We start from the raw sequence: 18902 nt of genomic DNA, 5'->3' as shown, positions 1-18902 counted from the left end.
CAGCACCCCCCACACCCACCGCCCCCCACGCCCACCGCCCCACGCACCCGCTGCCCCCCACACCCCCCATCTTTCCCAGCACCCCTCGGTGAGCCCCCAGCCGGCCGTGGGGTGACGCCCGCCCTACGGGGACATCCCCAGTCGCGCAGCCGCCCCCCTCTGCCCCACACGTATGTCTGGGGGGCTGCAGTGCCAGCCCGGGGGGTGCGGTGGGGGGGCGCAACGTGCCCGTGACTCAAGCGCCACATGGCACCGCATCCCTGCATGCTCACCATCGCCATGGCAACCGCCAGGCAATCAGCGGTAATTGCGCCGCGCGTCGGCCTGGCAACGGGGCCAAATAAACCCCATCCCCTCCAAATAAACCCCATCCTCTCCTTTCGGGAGGTCCGGAGAAAAAGCACGGGGGAGTCGCCCCCCACACCCCCCCGGACCCTTTTTGGGGTCAGCAGCAGGACCGGCGCACAGCAGCGGGGCCGCAGGTGTCCAGCGGTGGCCACGGTTCCCGCGAGGCATCGAGGGCGCTTTGGTGGTCCCGGTGCTCTCGCAGCCCCTGGGCCCAGGGGGCAGGCACTAAGTGCAAGGAGCTGGGGTGGGGGGCGTGGGCGGAAATCCAACGAACCAGGGCTCTTCGGTGGGAAAAACTCTCCGTAGGTGTGCACCGGGGAGGACAGGGGCAGCTGGGCGCATTTTGCCAAGCTCCAGACCGGGCACGGAGACCGGGCAAAGGATGCCCCTAAGGACAGGTGCTGTCTGCGGTGCGGGAAGAGGAGAAAAAGATGTGTAACAAAATGCTCCCCGGGGCCCAGCAGAGCTCCCCAGGAGCCCCGAGGGCCAGCCGAGCTCCCTGGGCGCAGCGGGTGCCACGCGGGTGCTGCCGTGCAGGGCCATGGGTGCCGGGCATGGGCGGCGCGCCCCAGCAGCGCTGCTGCTCGCAGGCTTCGTTAGCAAAAACTCGCTCACTGCTAAAAATGGCCCCGCGCCGCCGCTCCAGACGGGAGGCCGCTCGATCACGCCTGCTCCCGAGCGTTCGAGCAGGAGCTAAAAACAGCTCGCCGCCACCGGTGGCTCCTGCCTGGTGGCTCCTGCCGTTCTTTGCGGGGCTCTTTGATGCCGGAGAACCGGCTCCCAGCTTTTCATGCTGATTTGGCACAATTTTGCCCATCCCGATTGGGGTCCTTCCCCCCCACCTCGATCCCCTGTGGGGATCGCAGCTGGGGGCGGCTGCGTGCCACGCTCTGCCCGTCCCTGAGCCACTGCTCCCCCTTTGCCACCCAGTGCTGGGAATGCCACCAGCACGAGGTGCCCACGGGGCCGCAGCCACCAAGTGCCACCCCAGTGTGTCCCCAAGCGCTGCCACCTTCCCCAGGGAGCAGCAGGGCTGTGCCCCGCTCGCCTGCGTGCCCGCAGCCCCGCGCCCGGCCACTCATCTATTATAGATGGCTCCGATTTTAATAATTAATCCCTGCTAACGACAGCACTTTCCCCAAATAAAACATTTAAACTGCTGCGTGCGCAGGGTATGCTGCCGGAGCGGGCCGCCCGGGTGCTGTGCTGCAGCCTGACGGGGCGGCACCTCGGGGTGCTATTTGCTGGGTGCTGTTTGCCCGGTGCCCACCGTTGGGTGCTCCCCTGAGATGCCCCCAGGCCCCTCAGCTGGGTGCTGGGTGCTGTGTGAGCTGGGGGATGCCACCCAGCCGGGTCCCTTCGCTGTGTCCCCTGTGCCACGCCGGTGCTTGCAGCGGCACGGCTGTGGCACTAACTGGGGGGTGTTTGCTCCTCGTCTCCAGCCATGTAATTAGGGCAGGATAAATGTGCGTTAGCCTGAAATCTGTCATCTCCACCAGCAAATCTGGGGGGGGGGGGGGGGGAGCAGCCAGCTGCATCCACCCCTCCCTGTAGCCTTCCCTCCATGCCGCCAACCCTCCATCCATCCGTCCGCCCACGCCTCCGTCCCCGCATCCCCGCTGCGGCCGTGCCCCCCCGATCCCCCTCCCTCTGTCCCCGCCGCCCCACATCCCCGCATCCCCGCTCGCCTCCCGCTTCGGGTTCAGCCCTTCCCGTTGCCACAGCAACTCGGCGGCTCACCCAAAACTGCGGCGCTGGGGCCACGGGGACCCCCGCACCCAGGTGGCGCAGCCCCGCCGCGGGGAAACTGAGGCAGCGCTGCTGGGAGCTGCGGCTAAAAATACCCTCCCGCGAGCGGCCGGTGCAGGTGCGAGGTGCTGCCGGGGACGGACAGCTCTGCTGATGGGAGCTGACGTGGCCCCGGGCTGCAGCGCTGCTTAACGAGCAGCCGAGCAGGGGTTATTTCAAGCCAGCGCAGGCTGCGGGCACGTTTTGGTGGCTCCCGCTTTGCCAAGCGTCACCGATGTCCCCCCCTGGGCCCTGTCCCCCGGGTCCCGCAGAGGATCAGGATCGCCCCGCCGCAGTGCGCGCTGGTTGTCCCCCCAGCCCCGGTCCCACGCAGGGTGGGCAGCAGTGCCCGGCGGCTGGTGGCACTGGGGGGTGACACGGTGCCCGCTGCCACGGTGCCACCAGCAGCGCGTCCCCGTGCCCAAAGGCAGGCCCTGGGGGCACCCCTGCTGCACCCCCTGGTGCAGGAGCTGCTGGCAGAGCTGCCAAGGCTGCGCTTTGCCACAGAAGGCAGGGGGAAGGTTTGTGTCCAACGTCTCCCGGTGTCACCTCCCTCCTGGGTGGCCCCTGGGGATATGGGGTGGCCCTGGCACCGGCCCGCAGGTGCCCTCCCGTGGCTGGCACGGGAACGGTGGGTGCCCCCGGCCCCCGCCCCAGCACCCGCCACCGGCAGAGCACACGGCACTCACCAGGGAAAAATAAAATTCATTTTTTTTATCAGTCATTCAACCAGAAAACGCTGAATTTCTCCGGGGGGGGGGACCAAAACCCCTTGGGACACCTCATTGGCTCAGGCTGCCCTCATAGCACTCGCTGGTGCTGAGCACAGGGCCCGCAGCACCGAGATGGCACCGGACTGGGGCTGAGGGACACCACGGGGGTCCCGTCGAGGCACAGGAGAGCAGCACCCAGTGCCCCAGCACCCACCCCGCGGGCAGGGTGCCGCACGGCACCCAGCTGCGCCCCACGTCCCTCCCTGGGGGCGTGCTCCTACGGGGTGCAGGGACCCAGGAGACCCCACCGAGCGGAGCGTCCATCAGCACACGGCCACGTCCTTGTCCTCATCTTCAGCACCCTCCTCATCCTCGCTGTCAGGCAGCTGGCCCCAGGGGGTGGGGGGGTAAAGGGGGCCGCTCTCCAGGTTGACGTAGGTGACGGCCAGGTTGACGTAGCGCTCGCCCTCCAGCGAGGCCAGCACGCGTTCCAGCTCGCCCACCAGCCCTGAGAAGGACGGCCTCTCCTCGGGTGCGGGCGCCCAGCAGCTCAGCATCACCCCGTACCTGCCCCGACATTCCTGTTAGCACCAGCAGCACCCCCAGGGGGGGTCCTGCCGCCGTGCCCCCCTCCCCTGCCCCACTCACAGTGCGTCGGGGCAGGGCTGGGGCTGCGGCAGGCGCCTCCCCTGCAGCAGGTAGCGGGCCATGTCGTAGGGGTCCACCTCGGCGTACGGCGACGCGCCCCGCGTCAGCAGCTCCCACATGAGCACCCCGAAGGACCACTGCGGAGCAGAGTGTCGGGGCAGGGGGATGGGGACGGGGATGGGGATAGGGGATGGGGAGGGGGGATGCGCCTACCACGTCCGACTTGGTGGTGAATTTTTGGGTCTGCAGGCTCTCCAGCGCCATCCACTTGACGGGCAACTTGGCGTGCCGGTGCTGCTGGATGCTGTAGTACTCCTTGCCGAACACGTCCCGCGCCAGCCCGAAGTCAGCCACCTTCACCGTCAGCGTCTCATCCAGCCTGCGGGGAAGGGTCGGGGGCAGCACCCCAGCGTGCCCGCTGCAGCCTGGGACACGTCGGGGTGCTGGGGGTGGGGGCACCCTCAGGCCGGCCGCACTCACATGCAGTTCCTGGCCGCCAGGTCCCGGTGCACAAACTTTTTCTGGGCCAGGTACTCCATGCCCAAGGCCACCTGGAGCCCGAAGCTGATGAGATCCTTCACCGTGGGGCTCTGTGGGGTAGGAGCAGTGAGCGAGGTGAGCTCAGCCTCCCTCCCCCCCCGCCCCCGGGCACCCCCGTACCCGCTCCTGGGTGCGGATGAAGTGCCGCAGGTCCCCGTGGCGCATGTAGGGCAGGACGACGAGGGGCAGCCCGTGGCGGGGCAGGCAGACACCCAGCAGCGAGAGCACGTGCGGGTGGTGGAAGCTCTTCATCAGGATGCCCTCGCGCAGGAACTCCTCCACCTCCTCCACGTCCGTGATACCTGCGGGGAGCCGAGCCGTGGGGCGCCGTGCCGCGGGGCTGGGGCGCGGGTGCGGGCGCCGACTCACGGTGCAGGGACTTGATGGCGCAGTGCAGGGCACCCAGCAGCGGGTCCGTGTAGGTGCCGTGGTACACGCTCCCGAAGTGCCCTGCGGGGACAGGCGGCAGTGAAGCTGGGGACCCGTAGGTGATGCCACGGCCAAACTGCCCCGGGACGAGTTGTCACCTTTGCCGATGACCCGGTGGCGGTGGGTGACGAGCCGCTCCTCGGGGATGAGGATGTCCTTCACCTCCTCCAGCAGCTCCGGCCGCAGGTCCTCCAGGCAGCAGGACGTGGACCTGAGCAGGGGCACCGGGGAGCCACCGCCCGCAGCAGTGGCAACATGCGCACGGGGCCTGGCCAGGACGGGGCTGCCTGCAGCGGGCAGTGCTGCCACCGCAGGCAAAAGCACCATCAGGCACCAGGCACGGCCCCAGCACCCCGACACGCTCACCCCAGCACCGCTTACCCCACACGTCCCGGTAGTCAACACCGAAGTGCTGGGTGGTGGCAGGGGCATCACTCCGGCTGGGGTGCACCAGCAGCTCCAGGTTCTCCGTCCCTGTGGGCAGGGCACGGGGTGGCACCACGGGCAGGGGGTGGCACCGCGGGCACGGGGGTAGCACCGCGGGCACGGGGTGGCTCTGGGACAGCCGGCTAGCAGCAGCACTCACCCCTCCTCTTCCTCCAGTGCCAGCGGAGCAGCACAGCAGCCAGGATGCAGCAGACCAGGAAGGTGACACCGGTGCCCAGGGCCAGGCTGGCGGCCAGGTCCAGCGAGGAGGTGGCCAGCACCTGGCCCAGCTCCTGGCAGTCACCATTCACGCAGATCTGGGGGAGCGGGGGCTCAGTGGGGCCAGAGGGAGCAGGGCACGGGGGGGGGGGTACTGGGGGGTGCCTACCTGCACACGGGCCCCGTCCGCGGTCAGGCGTAGGTTGTGGGGCACGTGGCACATCACCTTGTTCTTCAGCACGTTGGGGTGGCAGTCCTGGCCCCCCACTGTCATGGTGATGTTCATGCAGCCGGCCACGGCGTCCAGCCCCCTTTGCTGCCCAGACAGACAGCGCTAAGCCCGGCCGGCCCCGGCATCACCCCCCCGCGTGCCCCGCTCCCCCACATACATTCACCTCGACCTCATCATCACCGGGTTTGAGTTGGTACTGCCGCTGCTCGCCCTGCTGCCCGAAGGGGAAGATGTGGGGCGGGGTGAAGTAGCGCAGGCGGAAGAGCCGGCGTCCAGCAGCGCCGTCCAGCAGCACGCTCAGGTTCCCAAGCACCGTCTCCGGCTGGGTCTCGAAGGGGAAAGCTGGGCTGCGGCACAGCAGCCGCTCGGGCAGCTGCGGGCCCTCGCACTCCTGCGGGCAGGTGCTGGGCTGCTGACATGGCCGGGGACACCCCCGGGGTGACAGCCTCCTGACTCGGCACTTACCGTGGTTTCGGTCTTCACGCCACCAGCCTCAAAGAGGATCTTGGTGCGATACATCGAGTCCAGGTGGGAGCCGATGAGGGTGAGCATTGAGCCCCTGTGGTGGGCAGGGGTCAGAGCACTGGGGTGCACGTGGTCCCCGGGGTGCACGCAGTCCCCACCACCTCAGCCAACCCAGCCTGGGGGGATAAGGCCAGAGGTGTCCCCACACACTCACCTGTAGCTGCAGTTGGGGATGATGCCCCAGACGGAGGGGTCGGGGCGGTACTGGAAGGGCAGCGGGGCTGGGAACTCCTCCCCATCAATCCACAGGGCTACAGAGGCTGCGCCCAGGTGGGCGGCAGCAGGAGCCGTGCATTGAATCTCCCCGTTGCCCTGGCTGGGGACATAGTGCCGGGGGCTGGAGGGGACAGCGGGACCACGTGGGCGGCCTCATGCCCATCCTCGTGCCAGGGGCCCCACGATGGCCAGGGGTGATGGTTGGGGTGTACCTGGGCTGCACAGCCAGAGGACACTTGGAGCCGTTGACCGTCACTTCCCAGCTGCTCCCCGCCAAGAGGTGGGTGCCACAGAGGGACAGGAGGGTGCCACCGCCCTGGGGACCGAAGCTGGGGTGCAGGGTGCTGACCTGGGGCTCCTGGGCAGAGACGGGGGCAGCGGGGCGGGCAGTGAACCAGTGCCCCCACCCAAACCAGCGCCCAGCCCGCGCCATCCCGGGGCTGGCATCACTGCCGGTATGGGGACGTTACCACGAAGATGAAGCCGCCGAGGGTGGCAGAGCCCTGGACACTGAAGCCTGAGGCCCTGGGGGGCTCCATCACGCTGAGCACCACGTCGGCCGGCCCCACCACCGCCGGCCCCCCAGGCTCCAGGGCACACACCAGCATGTCCACGAAGTCCTTGAGGCGGGAGGCGGGCAGCGGCCTGCGGGGCGGCAGGGGTCAGCAGCGGGACGGGGAGGGGGGAACAAACATCCCACCCACGTTCTCCTCCCTGGCACGGCACCTGTAGCCCCAGCTCTCGTTCAGCAGCACGGCGCAGCTTCGCCCTCCCACTGCCACCCGGTAGGAGCTGAGGGGGCGGCGGTGGGCAGCGGGGTCCGGCAGGGAGCGGAAGGTCGTGCCGCAGAGCGTCACCCTCGTCCGGCCCCGCAGCGGTGCGCTCCTGGGGTGGAACTGCGGGACAGGCAGCGAGAGCATGCGATGGCCATGGGGAGCTCCCTCCCCAGTGGGCATGATGCCCGACCTGAGGAGGGGTCCCACCGCATGTCGCCCCATGTTCCACCTCCCTCCCCACCCCCCTGCCCGATTCCAGGAGGTCCCCACGGGGCCACGGGCACCGCCGCGGACCTACATCGGTGAGGATGGGCGGGCAGCTGTCCCGGACCCAGGTGCCGTTGCACTCGTGGCTCCGTGCGCACCCGTCCCCACACCAGCCACAGCCCATGAAGCGCTCGGCACGCAGGCAGCGGTCACACGTCAAGAAGTGGCGGCAGCCCGGGCCGGTGACATTCACGCGCCACACCTGGGGACACCGAACGGAGGTGAGCAGAGGGCGCGGGGGGCCTGGCTCCACGTCCCGCCTCGGCCCCCCTTGCTCACCTTGGTAGCAGCGGCGAAGAGCAGCGAGTCCTCCTGCAGCCTCACCACGTGCCGCAGCGGCGCCGGCTCCTCCAGCGAGAAGTTGGCCAAGGCGACGACGTAGGAGCTGGAGCGCTGCAGCACCATCTGCAGCAGGGCGGGGAGCGGGGCTCAGTGCGCCCCCGGCACCCCGCACCCCGCCCCGGCCTACAGCCAGCACCCACCTGCAGGATGCGTCCCTGCGCCGTGCCCAGGTGGGCCATGGTGACGTTCTCGAGGACGGAGACGAAGATGGAGGTGAGGAGGATGCCGGCCAGGCGCCCGTTGAACAAGTCCACCTTGTGGGAGGTGGCAGGGACAAGGGTGGGCTGGTCCCAGCAGCTGGTGTCAGTCACCGGTGCCGAGAGGTTCACCTGCAGCCGAGCACAGTGGCGGCACCTCAAAGCCAGCCCCAGCACCCCGATCCCTGCTCCCCCCCACCCCAGCACCCGTGGGTGTGGGGGTGAGCCTAGAGCACACACATCGATGAGATATTTGGGGGCCAAGCACCTAGGCGGGCAAACACCCGATTACCCGATCCCCACTCGGGGCTGCAAAAAGCAAGCAGGGATTTTGGAGGATGCCCCCCCCCCACAACACCCCTGAGCAGCGTCAGATCCTGCCCTGCCCCCCCTCCACATCTGGACATGGTTATCAGCACCGGCACCGCGGGGTGGGGGCGCCGACGCAGCGCCAGCCCCCCAAATCCACTGGGGCTCGGGGCGAAGGGGGACGCCAAACCCCGGTGTGCCCCACGGGGCACCCCTAGGACCACTTATGGGTGCTGGGCACCGGAGTCCCCTTCCTGGCAGCGTGACACAGAGCGGCGGCAAGCCGCGCGCTGCTGGGAAAAGGAGGAGATGCAGCCGCGCCTCGCCCCGGCTGAGAACAGGCAGGCTCGTGCCACGCGCGCTGGCACCCACCCTGCCCCGTCCCTGCAGCGCAGCCGTGCCGAGGCTTGTTCCTGAGACGCCGTGTTCCTGCCCCACGGGGCCGGCGGGGTGACTCATGGCGCTTCCGCCCGCGGTTTGTTTGCTCGGGCAGCGCAGCAGCCCCGCGGCTGGCCGGGCATGGCGCAGCGGCTCGCCGGGGAGGACGGGGGCCCCCCGCTGCATTCTCTCTGCTCGTTCATAAACAAGCTGGAGAGCGTGGCTGTAAACACCGCGGCGCTGGGGATGGTGACGAGGGGGCCGGGGCAGCCCTGGGGACGTCACCATGTAGACGGAGGGGAGTGGATGTTGTGACCCCGCCACGGGCAGCAGCACGCGACTTGGCAAGCGGGGGGTCCCCACGCAGTGAGTGCATCCAGATCCTGCCACTGCCAGCATAGCCAAGAAATGTGAAGAAGTGGGCAAAGCACCGTGTCCCTGCAACAAACCCGCGGCGGGGGGGCTGGCAGCACAGACTCGGGCACCCCAACCCAGGCCCTCCCCTGAGCGCTCCCCGGCAGGTCCTGAGCCCCCTCACCAGGACTCACGTTGTGCGGACAGTACTCCTGCGGCTGGAAGAAGCCGAGCCCCCGCCTCAGCGTCTGCACACCGGTGCCGCAGCACTTGTCCATCCCCTCCTCGATGGCCTGGTTGAGCAGGCGCAGGGGGAAGGCGCAGACGGCCGAGTTGTCCTGTGGCGCCGGGCTCTCCGGCTGGCTCTCAGCGAAGGCGCCGAACAAAACCATCTCGGAGCTGTCGATGCCGAGGTCACGGGCCAGGCGCTCACCGGGGCGGGTGGCGTGGGCGGCCTGCAGCACGTTGTAGGCCACGTCGCGCTCGGTGTCCTCCTCAGCACTGCGCCGGCGCCGCTTGGACTCAAAGCGGCAGTCGAGGACCAGCTCGCGGTAGCGGCGCAGGTCGTGCTCGCTGGTGCTGAGCCGCGCCAGGCGCGTGTGGTACGACGCCGAGCCGGGACACTCGGGCTGCACCATCAGGAAGTAGACGTGCTCGCCGTCAGTGAAGGAGTGCACGTAGTGGATGGGGTAGGCGTCCTGGTAGGGCGGCAGCACCGTCAGCCACTGGAAGGTGTCCGCGAAGCCGTCCAGCGTGCCCTTCAGCCTGCGGACCGACACCGACTGCGGGCTGTAGCGCGCCGCCACGCTGCTGTTGACGGTGGAGCCGAGGTAGAAGAAGGAAGAGTAGGGGTCGGCCACCACGGTGCCGCTGGTCCCCAAGGGGCTGGCCACGCAGTCGGGGCAAGACGCAGGGCTGTTGCCTGTGGCAGAGTACAGGCAGTGGGTGGCCACGATGGTGACCTCGCTGCCACGCACCTCCAGCTGGTGCTGGTAGCAGAGCCCGTGCCGTGCCGTGCCGCAGCTGTACAGCCACGGCTCCTGCGGGTCCAGCAGCAGCAGGATGTTGTCCACGTCCTCGGGGCCAGGGCTGCCCGCGGTGGCTGGGCACAGGCGGCAGATCTCGCACTCAGCGCTGCCTGTGGGGCCGGTGACGAGGACGGAGCGGAGACGCAGCTCGGGGCCGGCCACCAAGATGCGGTTGCGGACGGCCACGAAAACGGTGGCCGGGTCGGCGAAGACAGCGACGTTCTGCACGGGGCCGCCAGCATCGAAGCTGGGCAGCGTGTAGGGGACGGAGAAGTTCCTGGTGGAGCTGTAGGGGATGCGGGGGCACTGCCAGGCGTCGGCAAGCAGCGGGGCCAGGGCGAGGGCGAGCAAGAGGCGCGTGCGGCACAACAGCCCCATGCTGCCACCAGCACGGGGTTATCGATGGCGCTCAGCGCCACGCGGGGCCGGGACACGTGGAGGCCGGGTCAGCATTGCACCTGCGGGAACACCAGGAGAAGGGCTGGAAGCGCTGCGGCAGGCGAGGACGGGGGGCGGTGTGCCACCGGTGCCGGGCTGCCCACGGCCACGCTCTGGGTGCTGCCGAGGGGATCGGCCACAGCGAGCCCCTTCCCGAGCACCACAAGCCTCCGGCAGGGCGGCAAATCCTGCCGGCTGCCCCCCTCCCCGGACACGTCCCTGCCTGGGGACGGGGACCCAAAAGGGGACCCCCTCCAGCTCACCAGGGCGGCGCTGGGGACCCCTGCCAGCCCCGCAGGGACAGCGCGGGGACCCGGGACGAGCCCCCCGCCACCCCCCCGCCTCGCCCCGGTAGTCCCCAGCCCGGATCCGGCTGTCCCCGCCCGCCTTCCCCGCGGCTGTCCCGTGCCAGAACCGGGCTCCGCCGCCCTGTCCGCGCCGAGCCGGCCGGTACCGAGCCGAGCCGAGCCGAGCCGAGCCGGGCCGGGCGCTCACCTGGTCGCTGCGCGGCGGGCCGTGCCGTGCCGTGCCGTGCCGTGCCGTGCCGTGCCGTGCCGTGCCGGGCCGTGCCGGGCCGTGCCGGGCCGTGCCGGGGCGGAGCAGAGCGGGGCCGGCCCGGGGCGGGCCCTGTCCCCGCCCCGCGCGGGGCTCCCCGGGGGCCGGTCGGGACCGGGGCGAGGGGAGCCCGGGCGAGCCGCGGAGGGGAAAGGAACGGCCCGACGGCCGCGGAGCCCCGGTCCCCCCACGCCACGTCCCGCGGCTCCGAGCCCCCCTGCCCGGTGAGCACGGGTCCCCCCCGCCCCGGTCATGGGCCGCTTGCAGGAGGTGCCGCGTCGGTGCCGGGCCCCGTGGAGGAAAGGCGTTTTTCACCCCCCCAAGTGAAAAGCACGGATTCATCCCCAAATCCCAGCCTCGGCTGTGGGACCGGGGGCTTCTCCTCCCGCAGCCCGGCAGGACAGGGCCCGGCTGCCGGATCCGCGGGGGACTTTGCTCCCAGGGAGGGGTTGGACGCGCCGATAGCGACCTCGCCTTCCCTCCGACACCCGGCTCCTGCCCCGCGTTGCGCAAAGGCCCTGCAGTTGCGCTGCCTTCGAGCCTTGCCCAACAGCTCCTTCCTCCGGGCTCCCTCCCGGTTTCGACACGAGCTGGCCCCAGCCTGCTCATCCCAGCCGCTCCCAACCCCAAAATCGGCGGGAGCGGGGAGCTGCCACCCACCCCCCCAGGTGGCCTTTGGCACGCGGACATGAACGCGCTGAGACTCGCCTCCGGGTCCAGATAACGTTTATGAGCAGAGACGAGCGATTACAGCCTGGCAGGAGCACAACTACGGGAGCGGGGTCCCCCCCGCGAGCCCTGCCGGATTCCTCCCGGCTCCCTCGGGGTCTCCGTGGGGGCTCTCCCCCTCCTCGAACACCCGCCCCGGCGCACGGCCGGCAGCCCCCAAAGGCAGCGTCGGGCTGTGCTTCGCAGGGGGCACCCGGCTGCCGCGGCGCCTGGGGGTGCTCAGCCCCACGCCGGTGCCCGGTGGCAGCAGGAAGGAGGGGGCCTTGCACAGCAAGCCCAGCTTGAGTGGCTGTTTTTTGGGGGGGGGGGGGTTCAGGGGACCCCATGACAAGGTGAAGTCCCACCGCGGCCCCGTGCCAGAAAGGGCTCTGAGGGAGCCGCGTCGGGGCTGCCCGTTTGGAGCCAGCACCACGAGCACAGCGACTGACACCCCCGCACCCTGCGTCTCTCGGGGGCTGCTCCACGTCCCCACGGGCAGGACCCCAGCGCCCCAGCCGGGGCAGGCTGACCTACCACCCTGCCTCCCCGCCCTCCCGAGGACGTGACAGCCTCGGCGTGGCCGCGCTGGGAAGGGTGCGGGCACACGCAGATGCCGAGGGGACAAACCCCCTGGCTCCCAGCCAGGGCAGGAGCCCGGGACCATCGGGGGCTGCCTGGCCTTCGGGGACCCGGCTCCCCCAAAGGAGGGAGAGGAGCAGCGCTGGCAGTGCCCCCCAGCCAGCCCCGTCCCCAGCTGGGTGGTGTCACCCGCCCTCTGCGGGCGCAGCAGCAAAAAAGGGATGGAGCCGGGGATCGCAGAGGAAGGGCAGCCCCCCCCAGGCGAGGGGGGCACTGCCTGCAGGTGCGAGAAAGCCCTGCTCACCCCAGTCCCCGGGCAGCTCCGCACCCCATCTCCCACACCCACGGCTGACAGTCCCACGGGCGGGTTTCCCCGTGCTCTCGGGGTCCCACCGTGCCCTCTCCCCTGGCTCACAGCCCGCGCCTCCCCCGGGGCCGGGTCGCCCAGCGCCGCGGGGTGCCCCATCTGGCACCGTGCCCTGGGAGATGCCCGTCAGTACGTCTGGGGCGTGAGGATGAAGAGTCGGTCTTCCTCCTTGCGGATCCACTTCATGAGCTTGTTGACAGCGCTGATGGCGCCCGCCTTGGTCCCCAGGGGACTGTAGCATATGTAGAGCTCGAAGGCGCTGGTGACCTGGGTGAAGAAATGGGGATGGGCACGCATCTGCGCATCCCCACAGGGGGCTGGTACTGCACATCCCCCCGTGGGCCGCCAGGGACGGCACAGGGGCTCCCGAGCAGAGACACGGGGTGGCAGCAGGGCACCCTAAATGGCTGGCCTGCCGCCCCCTGGCACAGGAACCCCCGAAAGGACCACGCGTGCGCTGGGGGCTGCCCCGGTGACCACAGAGCCGGTGCTGCGTTGTGCCACCAGCCCTGCTCTGCCATGCAGGACTGCAAGGTTGGGGTCACCCAAACTCTGAAGACAGCCCTTACCCAAGCCAGGAGGTTTTCACGTGGGCCCGTGAAGTAGATGTTCTTCAGGGGGCGCGACGAGTTGTGAGCCCGGCTGTGGAGGTACTGGTAGAGCCCCAGGAGCCTTTCCTTCTCCTCCTCCCGCACGTAGGGCGCCTCGATCTCAGGGCTGCAGGAACACAGCGCCTTGTTAGCCCCCCGCGTTCCTTGGAGAAGGGGATTCACGGAGAAGCTTTGCCCCGTGCCCACACGGTGGCCCGACGGTTCCCCAGTCGGTGCTCTCCCGGCCTCCTCACCTGGTGAAGAGCCCCGAGCTCTTGGACTTGTAGATGAAGTGCCGGAGGTCGGGGATGCCCACCTGGGCCACGCTGTAGAAGGGGGTGCGAAGGGCCTCCTGCAGAGCGTGGTGCACCCCCCGCCGCCGCAGGCGCTCCTGGAAGCGCCTCTTGCAGTCGGAGACGGTGAAGAAGTCCTCGCGGTCAGTGGAGACCAGCAGGAGGCACAGGTCCATCTCCTGCTCCAGGTAGGAGATGTGGGCGTGGAAGAAGCCACTGGAGTTGAACTTGGGGAGGCAAATGGGAGTCCAGGCTTCGCCCTCCCGGAAGGAGGAAGAGGAACTGATGAGGTTGAAGAGCAGATGGAGGTCAATGGGGTGGAGGAACTGATCCTTCTTCCTCACGAGAGACACCAGCTGGTTCCCTGACAGGAGGATGGAGAAGACCAAGCTCTTGGCCTTGGCCTGCTGGAGGCTGGTGCTCACGGCGTCCCGGACGCTGGCGGCCAAGGGCAGGCAGCGCACAGCACCCATGAGGAAGCTGGGGTCGTGGGCCATAAGGTCCAGCAGGTTGTCGGTGATGCGCTCGGAGCCGGCGAGGAGCCTGCGCAGGTCGTAGTTCTGCTTCTGCTGGAAGATGTGGTTGAGCTGGGTCCAGGTGAGCAGGCTCAGGATCTGGTAGTAGATGTACAGCAGCTCGTGGGCGATCTCCTGCTCCGACTGCCGGGTCCGCGCCACTGCCACCAGCACCAGCGGGCTCCTCCGTACAAAGACCACCTTGTAGCCATCTGCTCGGGAGGGAGTCCCCATGGGTGGGGACAGACCGGTCAGCCTGAGTGCCCAGCCTGCAGTGCAGATGGGCTCTGCTCCCGCCTCCCCCCAGCCACCAACCTGCCCCTGGGGACAGCTAGGACGGCCCACGGTGGCAGGAGCACGGGCTGGGCGCTGCCGTGTGAACCCCTGGATGATGTGGGCAGGGACACCATGGCGGGCTGCAACACCACCCCGCCCCACTCCCCCCCGGCTCAGTACCTGCGTGGATGGAGCGGATGGCGTTTTTGTCGGCCTCCAGGAAGGACACCAGGGCCATCATGACACCCATGGTGCTGGAGAGGGCCTCCTCAGACCCATAGCGGGAGTACACAGGCTTGCCAGCCTCGCTCAGCACAAAGACGTGCTTCCGATGCATGCGCCAGGCGTCCATGGTCACGTCCTCCTCCTCCTTGCCCGACAGCACCGAGTCGTGGCGCATGGCCTGCGGGGACGGCTCCAACTTCCCCTCCTTGCCCTGCCTCATCTCCTCCTCCAGGTCGAGGGCCATGCCCGTGAGCTGCGTGCTCAGCTCGCTGAAGTCCTTGCTGATCTGCTCCATGCTGGTCGGCTCGGCCGGCTCCCCCCGCCTCTCCTCCGGGCTCCGCGCCACAGCCCCCCCGTCCTCGGGACTCGTCAGGTCCTCGTAGGAGCGGGTGTGCACAAACATGGCTCCCTCCTGGCCCGCCCCTGGGAACAAGGGAGCAGTGTCCACACGCCCATCCCCTTCGCAGCAGACGGAGGGGACAGAAGGGACAGAGGGCGTCAGGGAGGGAGCTGCTTTCTTCCTTCCCTGTGTCGGCCCCCATCCCGTCCCGCCGTCCCACGGCGCCCAGAGGCTGGCAGCAGGGCTGAGGAGGGCCCGGCCTGTGGGACGAGGACCCGCTCGTTCCTCTCAGCCCTGCCGCGAGCTCTGCCCCTTCCTTACCCGGCTCCGTCCCCTGTGCCAGCCCTGGCGTGGGGCTCTCGGACCTCTCTGCGTGCTGCCCATCTCCCGGCGCCAGGGACCCGTCGGGCACTTCCCCGCCTTTCCTCTTGTGGACATCCGCAGCCATTCCTCGGGGCAGGACCTGCGGGGGACCCCACGCCGTCAGCCCTCCGCTCCCCCAGCCCGAAAGGCCCCGCTCCCTGCGGGGGCCCTGCCTCGGGGCCGTGTCGGCGTCCCGCTGGCTCAGCAGGGAGCCCGGCGCCCCGGCGAGCCGCCAGGAAAGCCGCGCTAATCCAGCAGGATTTCCTCCCCCCGCGGCCCCGGCTCCTTCCAGGCCCCCTGCACCTTTCAGCCGGGCCTGGCCCCGATCTCCCCGGTGGGCTCAGGGAGCCGGGGCAGGGGCAGGCCCTGCACAACCCCCCGGCACCCCCCGTTTGCAGAGCGGGGTTGGGGCCCTCGCAGCCAGCGGGGGGCTCCGCTCGCCCGGGGGCTGCGGCGGCTCCTGGGGGGCACAGGGCCTGGGGGCTGGGGGGGGCCCGGGGCACGGGGAGGGGGCGGGCACGGGGACGGGGCAGGGGGCGGCTCCCGTCGCCCAGCCCTGCTCGGGGCCGCTCCCGCCCCCCCGGGGGTCCCCCGAGCCCCGCTCCCAGCCCCGTCCCGGGGCCCCGGGGGCACGGCGGGGCCCGGCGGACGCGCACCGACCTTCGCGGCTCCTCCCGTCAGCACCGGCGGCCCGGGCGGGCAGCGCGGGGGCACGGGCCTAGGCGGAGCGGGCGGAGCGGGGAGGGCTGGCGGCCGCCACCCGGCCGCTCCCGGCCCCGCTCCCTGACCCTGACCCGCTCCCGGCCCCCCCCCGCCCCGCCGCCGCTGCCATCGCGGCGCCCGCCCCGCCCCGCCCCGCCCCGAGCCCCACGCCGCTGCCCCGCCCCGCCGGCCGCACGGCTCTCTGGGGGTTGTAGTCCTTGCGCGCGTCCTACCCCGCTCGCCGCCCACGCAGCGCGACTGCATCTCCCAGCAGCCCCTCGCCGCCGCGCGGAGCACGTCGGGAAACGCAGTCCAAGCGGCGCCGCCGCGTGGGCATGCCGGGAGCCGTAGTGCGGCGGCCGGACTCCGCTTCCCAGGGTGCCGCGGGGCGGGGCAGAGGAAGCTCGCGGAAGTTCCGGTTCCCCTCAGCGGAGCGCTGGGCCTGGCGCGGCGGCGGCGGCGGAGGTGAGGGGCGGCGGCGGCGGCGGCGGCGCCTCGCGGGGCCGGGGCTGTGCCGGGGGGGGGGGGCACCGGCGGCCGCGAGCGGCCCGCGGCGGCGGGGGCGGCCGCGGGGGCGGCCGCGGGGGCGGCGGCTGACGCGGGGCCTCCCGGGACGGCGGGGCGGGGGCTCCCCCCGGTACCGGGCCGCGGGGCGGGGCCGGGAGCTGCCCCCCGCCGCCCCCCGCCCCGCGGCGCCGGGCGGTTTCCCCAGGCCTCGGGTCACAATCGCCGCGCGTTCTCGCGGCCGCCGCGTGCCGCTCTCCCGGCCCCGCGGTTCCGGGGGTCGGGGCCCGCCGCCGCTCCCCTCGGACGGGCTGCGCAGGGGGCGTCCCGCTGCTGTCCCCGCCCGGCGGCCTCCGGTCGGGAAGGGGCTGGGGAGGCCCCGGGGGCCCGGCGAGGTGAGGGGCTCGGCGGGGGGGCCTGGGACGGGGCCCGCTCGTTTTTGATGCAGGCTTCTCGGTCGGCGCGCGGCCAGGAGGCGTTTGCAGCCAGGTTTAGGGGAAGCCCTCCAGCCTGCGCGAGCTGCCGTGACCGCCTCTCCTCTCACTTCCCAGCTTCAGGGACGCGGTTTTGTTATTTCTGCGCTTGCAGACGGGACGCTTTCCGCTTGAGAACGGGAAAGGAGGAGCTCCCGTGGCTAACTTCGATTGCTACAGCTCGGGGGAAGGTTTTCGTCCGTAGCTCCTGCTGTGCTTGGCTCTTGCAGGCTTTTCCCTTTCTTTAGCCTTACGGGAACTTTGCTGGGTGCAAAGCGTTGTTCGTCAGCGCATCGCTTCCTCTGTCCTGTGGGCAGAGCCCTGCCTGTGTCTGTATTTGGCTTCCTCACGGTCTATAAATAACCAAGTTTGGCAGCCTTGGTGAAATCTATTCGGGGAGAAGTTGTGAATATCAGAGCGTTTCCTCGCAAAACGTCGTCTCTTTGAGACTTCGGCGTGCCCGATCCATCCCCGACTGCTCCTCCCTCTCCCTGCTTTGGAAAGCAGCGTGCAGAGTGTCGGGGGTGAGTCTCTCGGTGGAGGCGGACGAGGAGGTGCTTGAGGACCTTGCTGGCGCTTCTTGCTCTGCCCCTTGGCAGAAATCATTATTTATCCCCTCGGAAGAACAGCTGCTTGGTCTGGCTCAGCTACACAAGCCCTTTATTCTGTCCGATTATGATGGGAGTTTAAGTGAGATAGCCAAAAGGACGGAGTCTGCTGTCGGGCTCGGCCTGGGCGGTTTGGGAAGCAGGGTCGGAAACGTCCCTGAAGGGGCAGCAGTGGTCACGGGGCCGTCCGGGGTGCGCTGAGAGGACGGGGGCTGTGTCCCAGGGAGTACCCCGAGCCCCCTCGGGCTGGCACCTCTGCGCACCTCGGTGTCTCCTGCCCGCTGGGAGGGCTGTGGGAGGAGGCAGGCGCAGCGTATGCTCGCATCAGCCCTCCTGAATATGCAGTGTAACTGTAGCAGCTGATTACTGCCTTAAAAGAGCTGTAGATCTGGGCTCTGTGAGCCACCAGACCGCGCTGCGTTTGCTGCGGCCGTGCTGTTGTGTCATGTGGAAACTTGCTGGGTTGCCATCTCCTCCAGGTGCGTGGTTGTGACTGAAGCGCGCCAAAACTAATTGGCGCGTAGTTCCTAGCGCTCGAGGGTGGATTTTTGCTCTGCTTTCCTGCTGGCCCGGTCCCGTCCCCAGGCTCTGTTGGTCTGTCTGTGGCAAAGAAGCCTTCCTCCCCCTGCCCTGTCCGCTCGCGCCATGGGGCGAGGGGGTGGGATCCTGCTCTCGCCTCCTGTTTGTCGCGCTACGGAGAGACGTCAGCAGGTCGCGGTTCCTCTTCCTGGATTTCCTTCTGCCTGCTCAGCTCTGGGGCCCGGTCACGTCCCCTTTGCGGATCGGGTCAGACCCCGAGAGGCGGCGAGCAGAACGGGGGGGGCTGAGCTGGCAGCGAATTACCTGGTGCTCGGGAGGGCAGGTCCCAGTGGTGCCGCCTCACGCAGCACCTCTCCCGGAGCGCTTGGATCCGGCTGGGCCTCGGCGGCAGTGGGAGCCCCTCTCGGGAGGTGCTGGCCACGTGCTGTCGCCTTGTTTTGTGAGGCTGCGTAATAAACCACACCGCTGAAGTAGCCGGGGTTAAATTCAACTCTTTTTGGAGGGTCATCCCCAGTGCCGATGCAGAAAAGCCCGAGCTGGCGGAGCTGACACGCCGCGCTTTGCCAGGGGCACAGCAGGGATGGATTTAGCGGTCTTGCTGCCTGTGGTACCGAGCGGTCACCGTGTACCGGTGCTGCATGGCTTGCTTGATGCCAGCCACCTCTGCTGGCAGTCTGGTGGCGTTTTTTCCCCATCTGATCGTTTGAATGTTGTGTCCAAACAGTTCCCAGTTGGCAAGGGATTTTTTTAAGCATTGGTAAGCTTGGGGGCTCGATGAAAGCTGGAGTGGGGGAGGAAAGCGGGAAGGGAAGGCCAAGAAACACCAGCTCTGCAGACGGCTGCAGGCTGCTGCGGGTCGGAGGTAAAAGGACCGGTTGCTGACGACCAGCCGGAGCGGTGACTGCCACGGCCGCCTCCGTTTGCCTGTCCTCGCGGCCAGCAAGAGCCACGTAACCGCGAGGGGACCGGTGCTCTCAGGCAGGTCGAGGGCTCTTGAGCAGCGGTCGGGGAGGTGGCCGGTGGCACCCTGCCCCGCCGAGGCTGCCCTGTGAGGTGGGTAGGGGGGGGGATCCCGTGCGTGGCTGCCGCCT

General features: G+C 69.6%; 3 protein-coding genes across 11 annotated transcripts in view; 1 reads left to right on the top strand and 2 right to left on the bottom strand.

The window, feature by feature from the left end:
- Positions 1-2821: 2821 nt before the first annotated feature.
- Positions 2822-10765, bottom strand: MST1R (macrophage stimulating 1 receptor). Of its 4 annotated transcripts, none has more exons than XM_035558429.1 (21): positions 10669-10765; positions 8902-10193; positions 7610-7798; positions 7407-7532; positions 7159-7329; positions 6811-6980; positions 6555-6729; positions 6297-6442; positions 6023-6184; positions 5809-5902; positions 5501-5734; positions 5281-5427; positions 5053-5209; positions 4848-4940; positions 4565-4768; positions 4407-4487; positions 4158-4339; positions 3978-4087; positions 3711-3876; positions 3498-3634; positions 2822-3416 (listed from the first exon to the last, which is right to left on the bottom strand). In XM_035558429.1, exons 2-21 carry the CDS (start codon positions 10111-10113, stop codon positions 3173-3175), a joined length of 4200 nt encoding a protein of 1399 aa, XP_035414322.1. In that variant the 5' UTR covers positions 10114-10193; positions 10669-10765; the 3' UTR covers positions 2822-3172. The 4 variants fall into 4 exon arrangements, with proteins under 4 accessions (XP_035414322.1, XP_035414319.1, XP_035414321.1 ...); XM_035558426.2 differs by having other exon boundaries at positions 6023-6205; positions 10669-10764; XM_035558428.2 differs by having other exon boundaries at positions 5507-5734; positions 6023-6205; positions 10669-10764.
- A 674-nt stretch (positions 10766-11439) lies between these two features.
- On the bottom strand, positions 11440-16056 carry MON1A (MON1 homolog A, secretory trafficking associated). Of its 3 annotated transcripts, none has more exons than XM_035558445.2 (6): positions 15920-16056; positions 14943-15084; positions 14237-14704; positions 13227-13992; positions 12952-13099; positions 11440-12679 (listed from the first exon to the last, which is right to left on the bottom strand). In XM_035558445.2, exons 2-6 carry the CDS (start codon positions 15067-15069, stop codon positions 12509-12511), a joined length of 1680 nt encoding a protein of 559 aa, XP_035414338.1. In that variant the 5' UTR covers positions 15070-15084; positions 15920-16056; the 3' UTR covers positions 11440-12508. The 3 variants fall into 3 exon arrangements, with proteins under 3 accessions (XP_035414338.1, XP_035414337.1, XP_035414339.1); XM_035558444.2 differs by lacking the exon at positions 15920-16056 and adding an exon at positions 15645-15780; XM_035558446.2 differs by lacking the exon at positions 15920-16056 and adding an exon at positions 15645-15780 and having other exon boundaries at positions 11440-12649.
- Positions 16057-16084: 28 nt separating this feature from the next.
- RBM6 (RNA binding motif protein 6) overlaps positions 16085-18902 on the top strand; it is a 60135-nt gene continuing 57317 nt past the window's right edge. For 3 of the 4 annotated variants that reach the window (XM_035558278.2, XM_035558276.2, XM_035558277.2), the window contains exon 1: positions 16085-16151. The gene's annotated coding sequence lies outside the window, so the exon portion shown is untranslated. The remainder of the gene's footprint in view (positions 16152-18902) is intronic. The other variant, XM_050712697.1, reaches the window with a different exon arrangement.

The sequence above is a fragment of the Cygnus atratus genome, chromosome 10, assembly GCF_013377495.2.
Source record: "Cygnus atratus isolate AKBS03 ecotype Queensland, Australia chromosome 10, CAtr_DNAZoo_HiC_assembly, whole genome shotgun sequence".
Classification (NCBI taxonomy): Eukaryota; Metazoa; Chordata; class Aves; order Anseriformes; family Anatidae; genus Cygnus; species Cygnus atratus.
The sequence above is the reverse complement of the archived record's forward strand: the minus strand, read 5'-3'. Positions and strand labels throughout refer to the sequence as shown.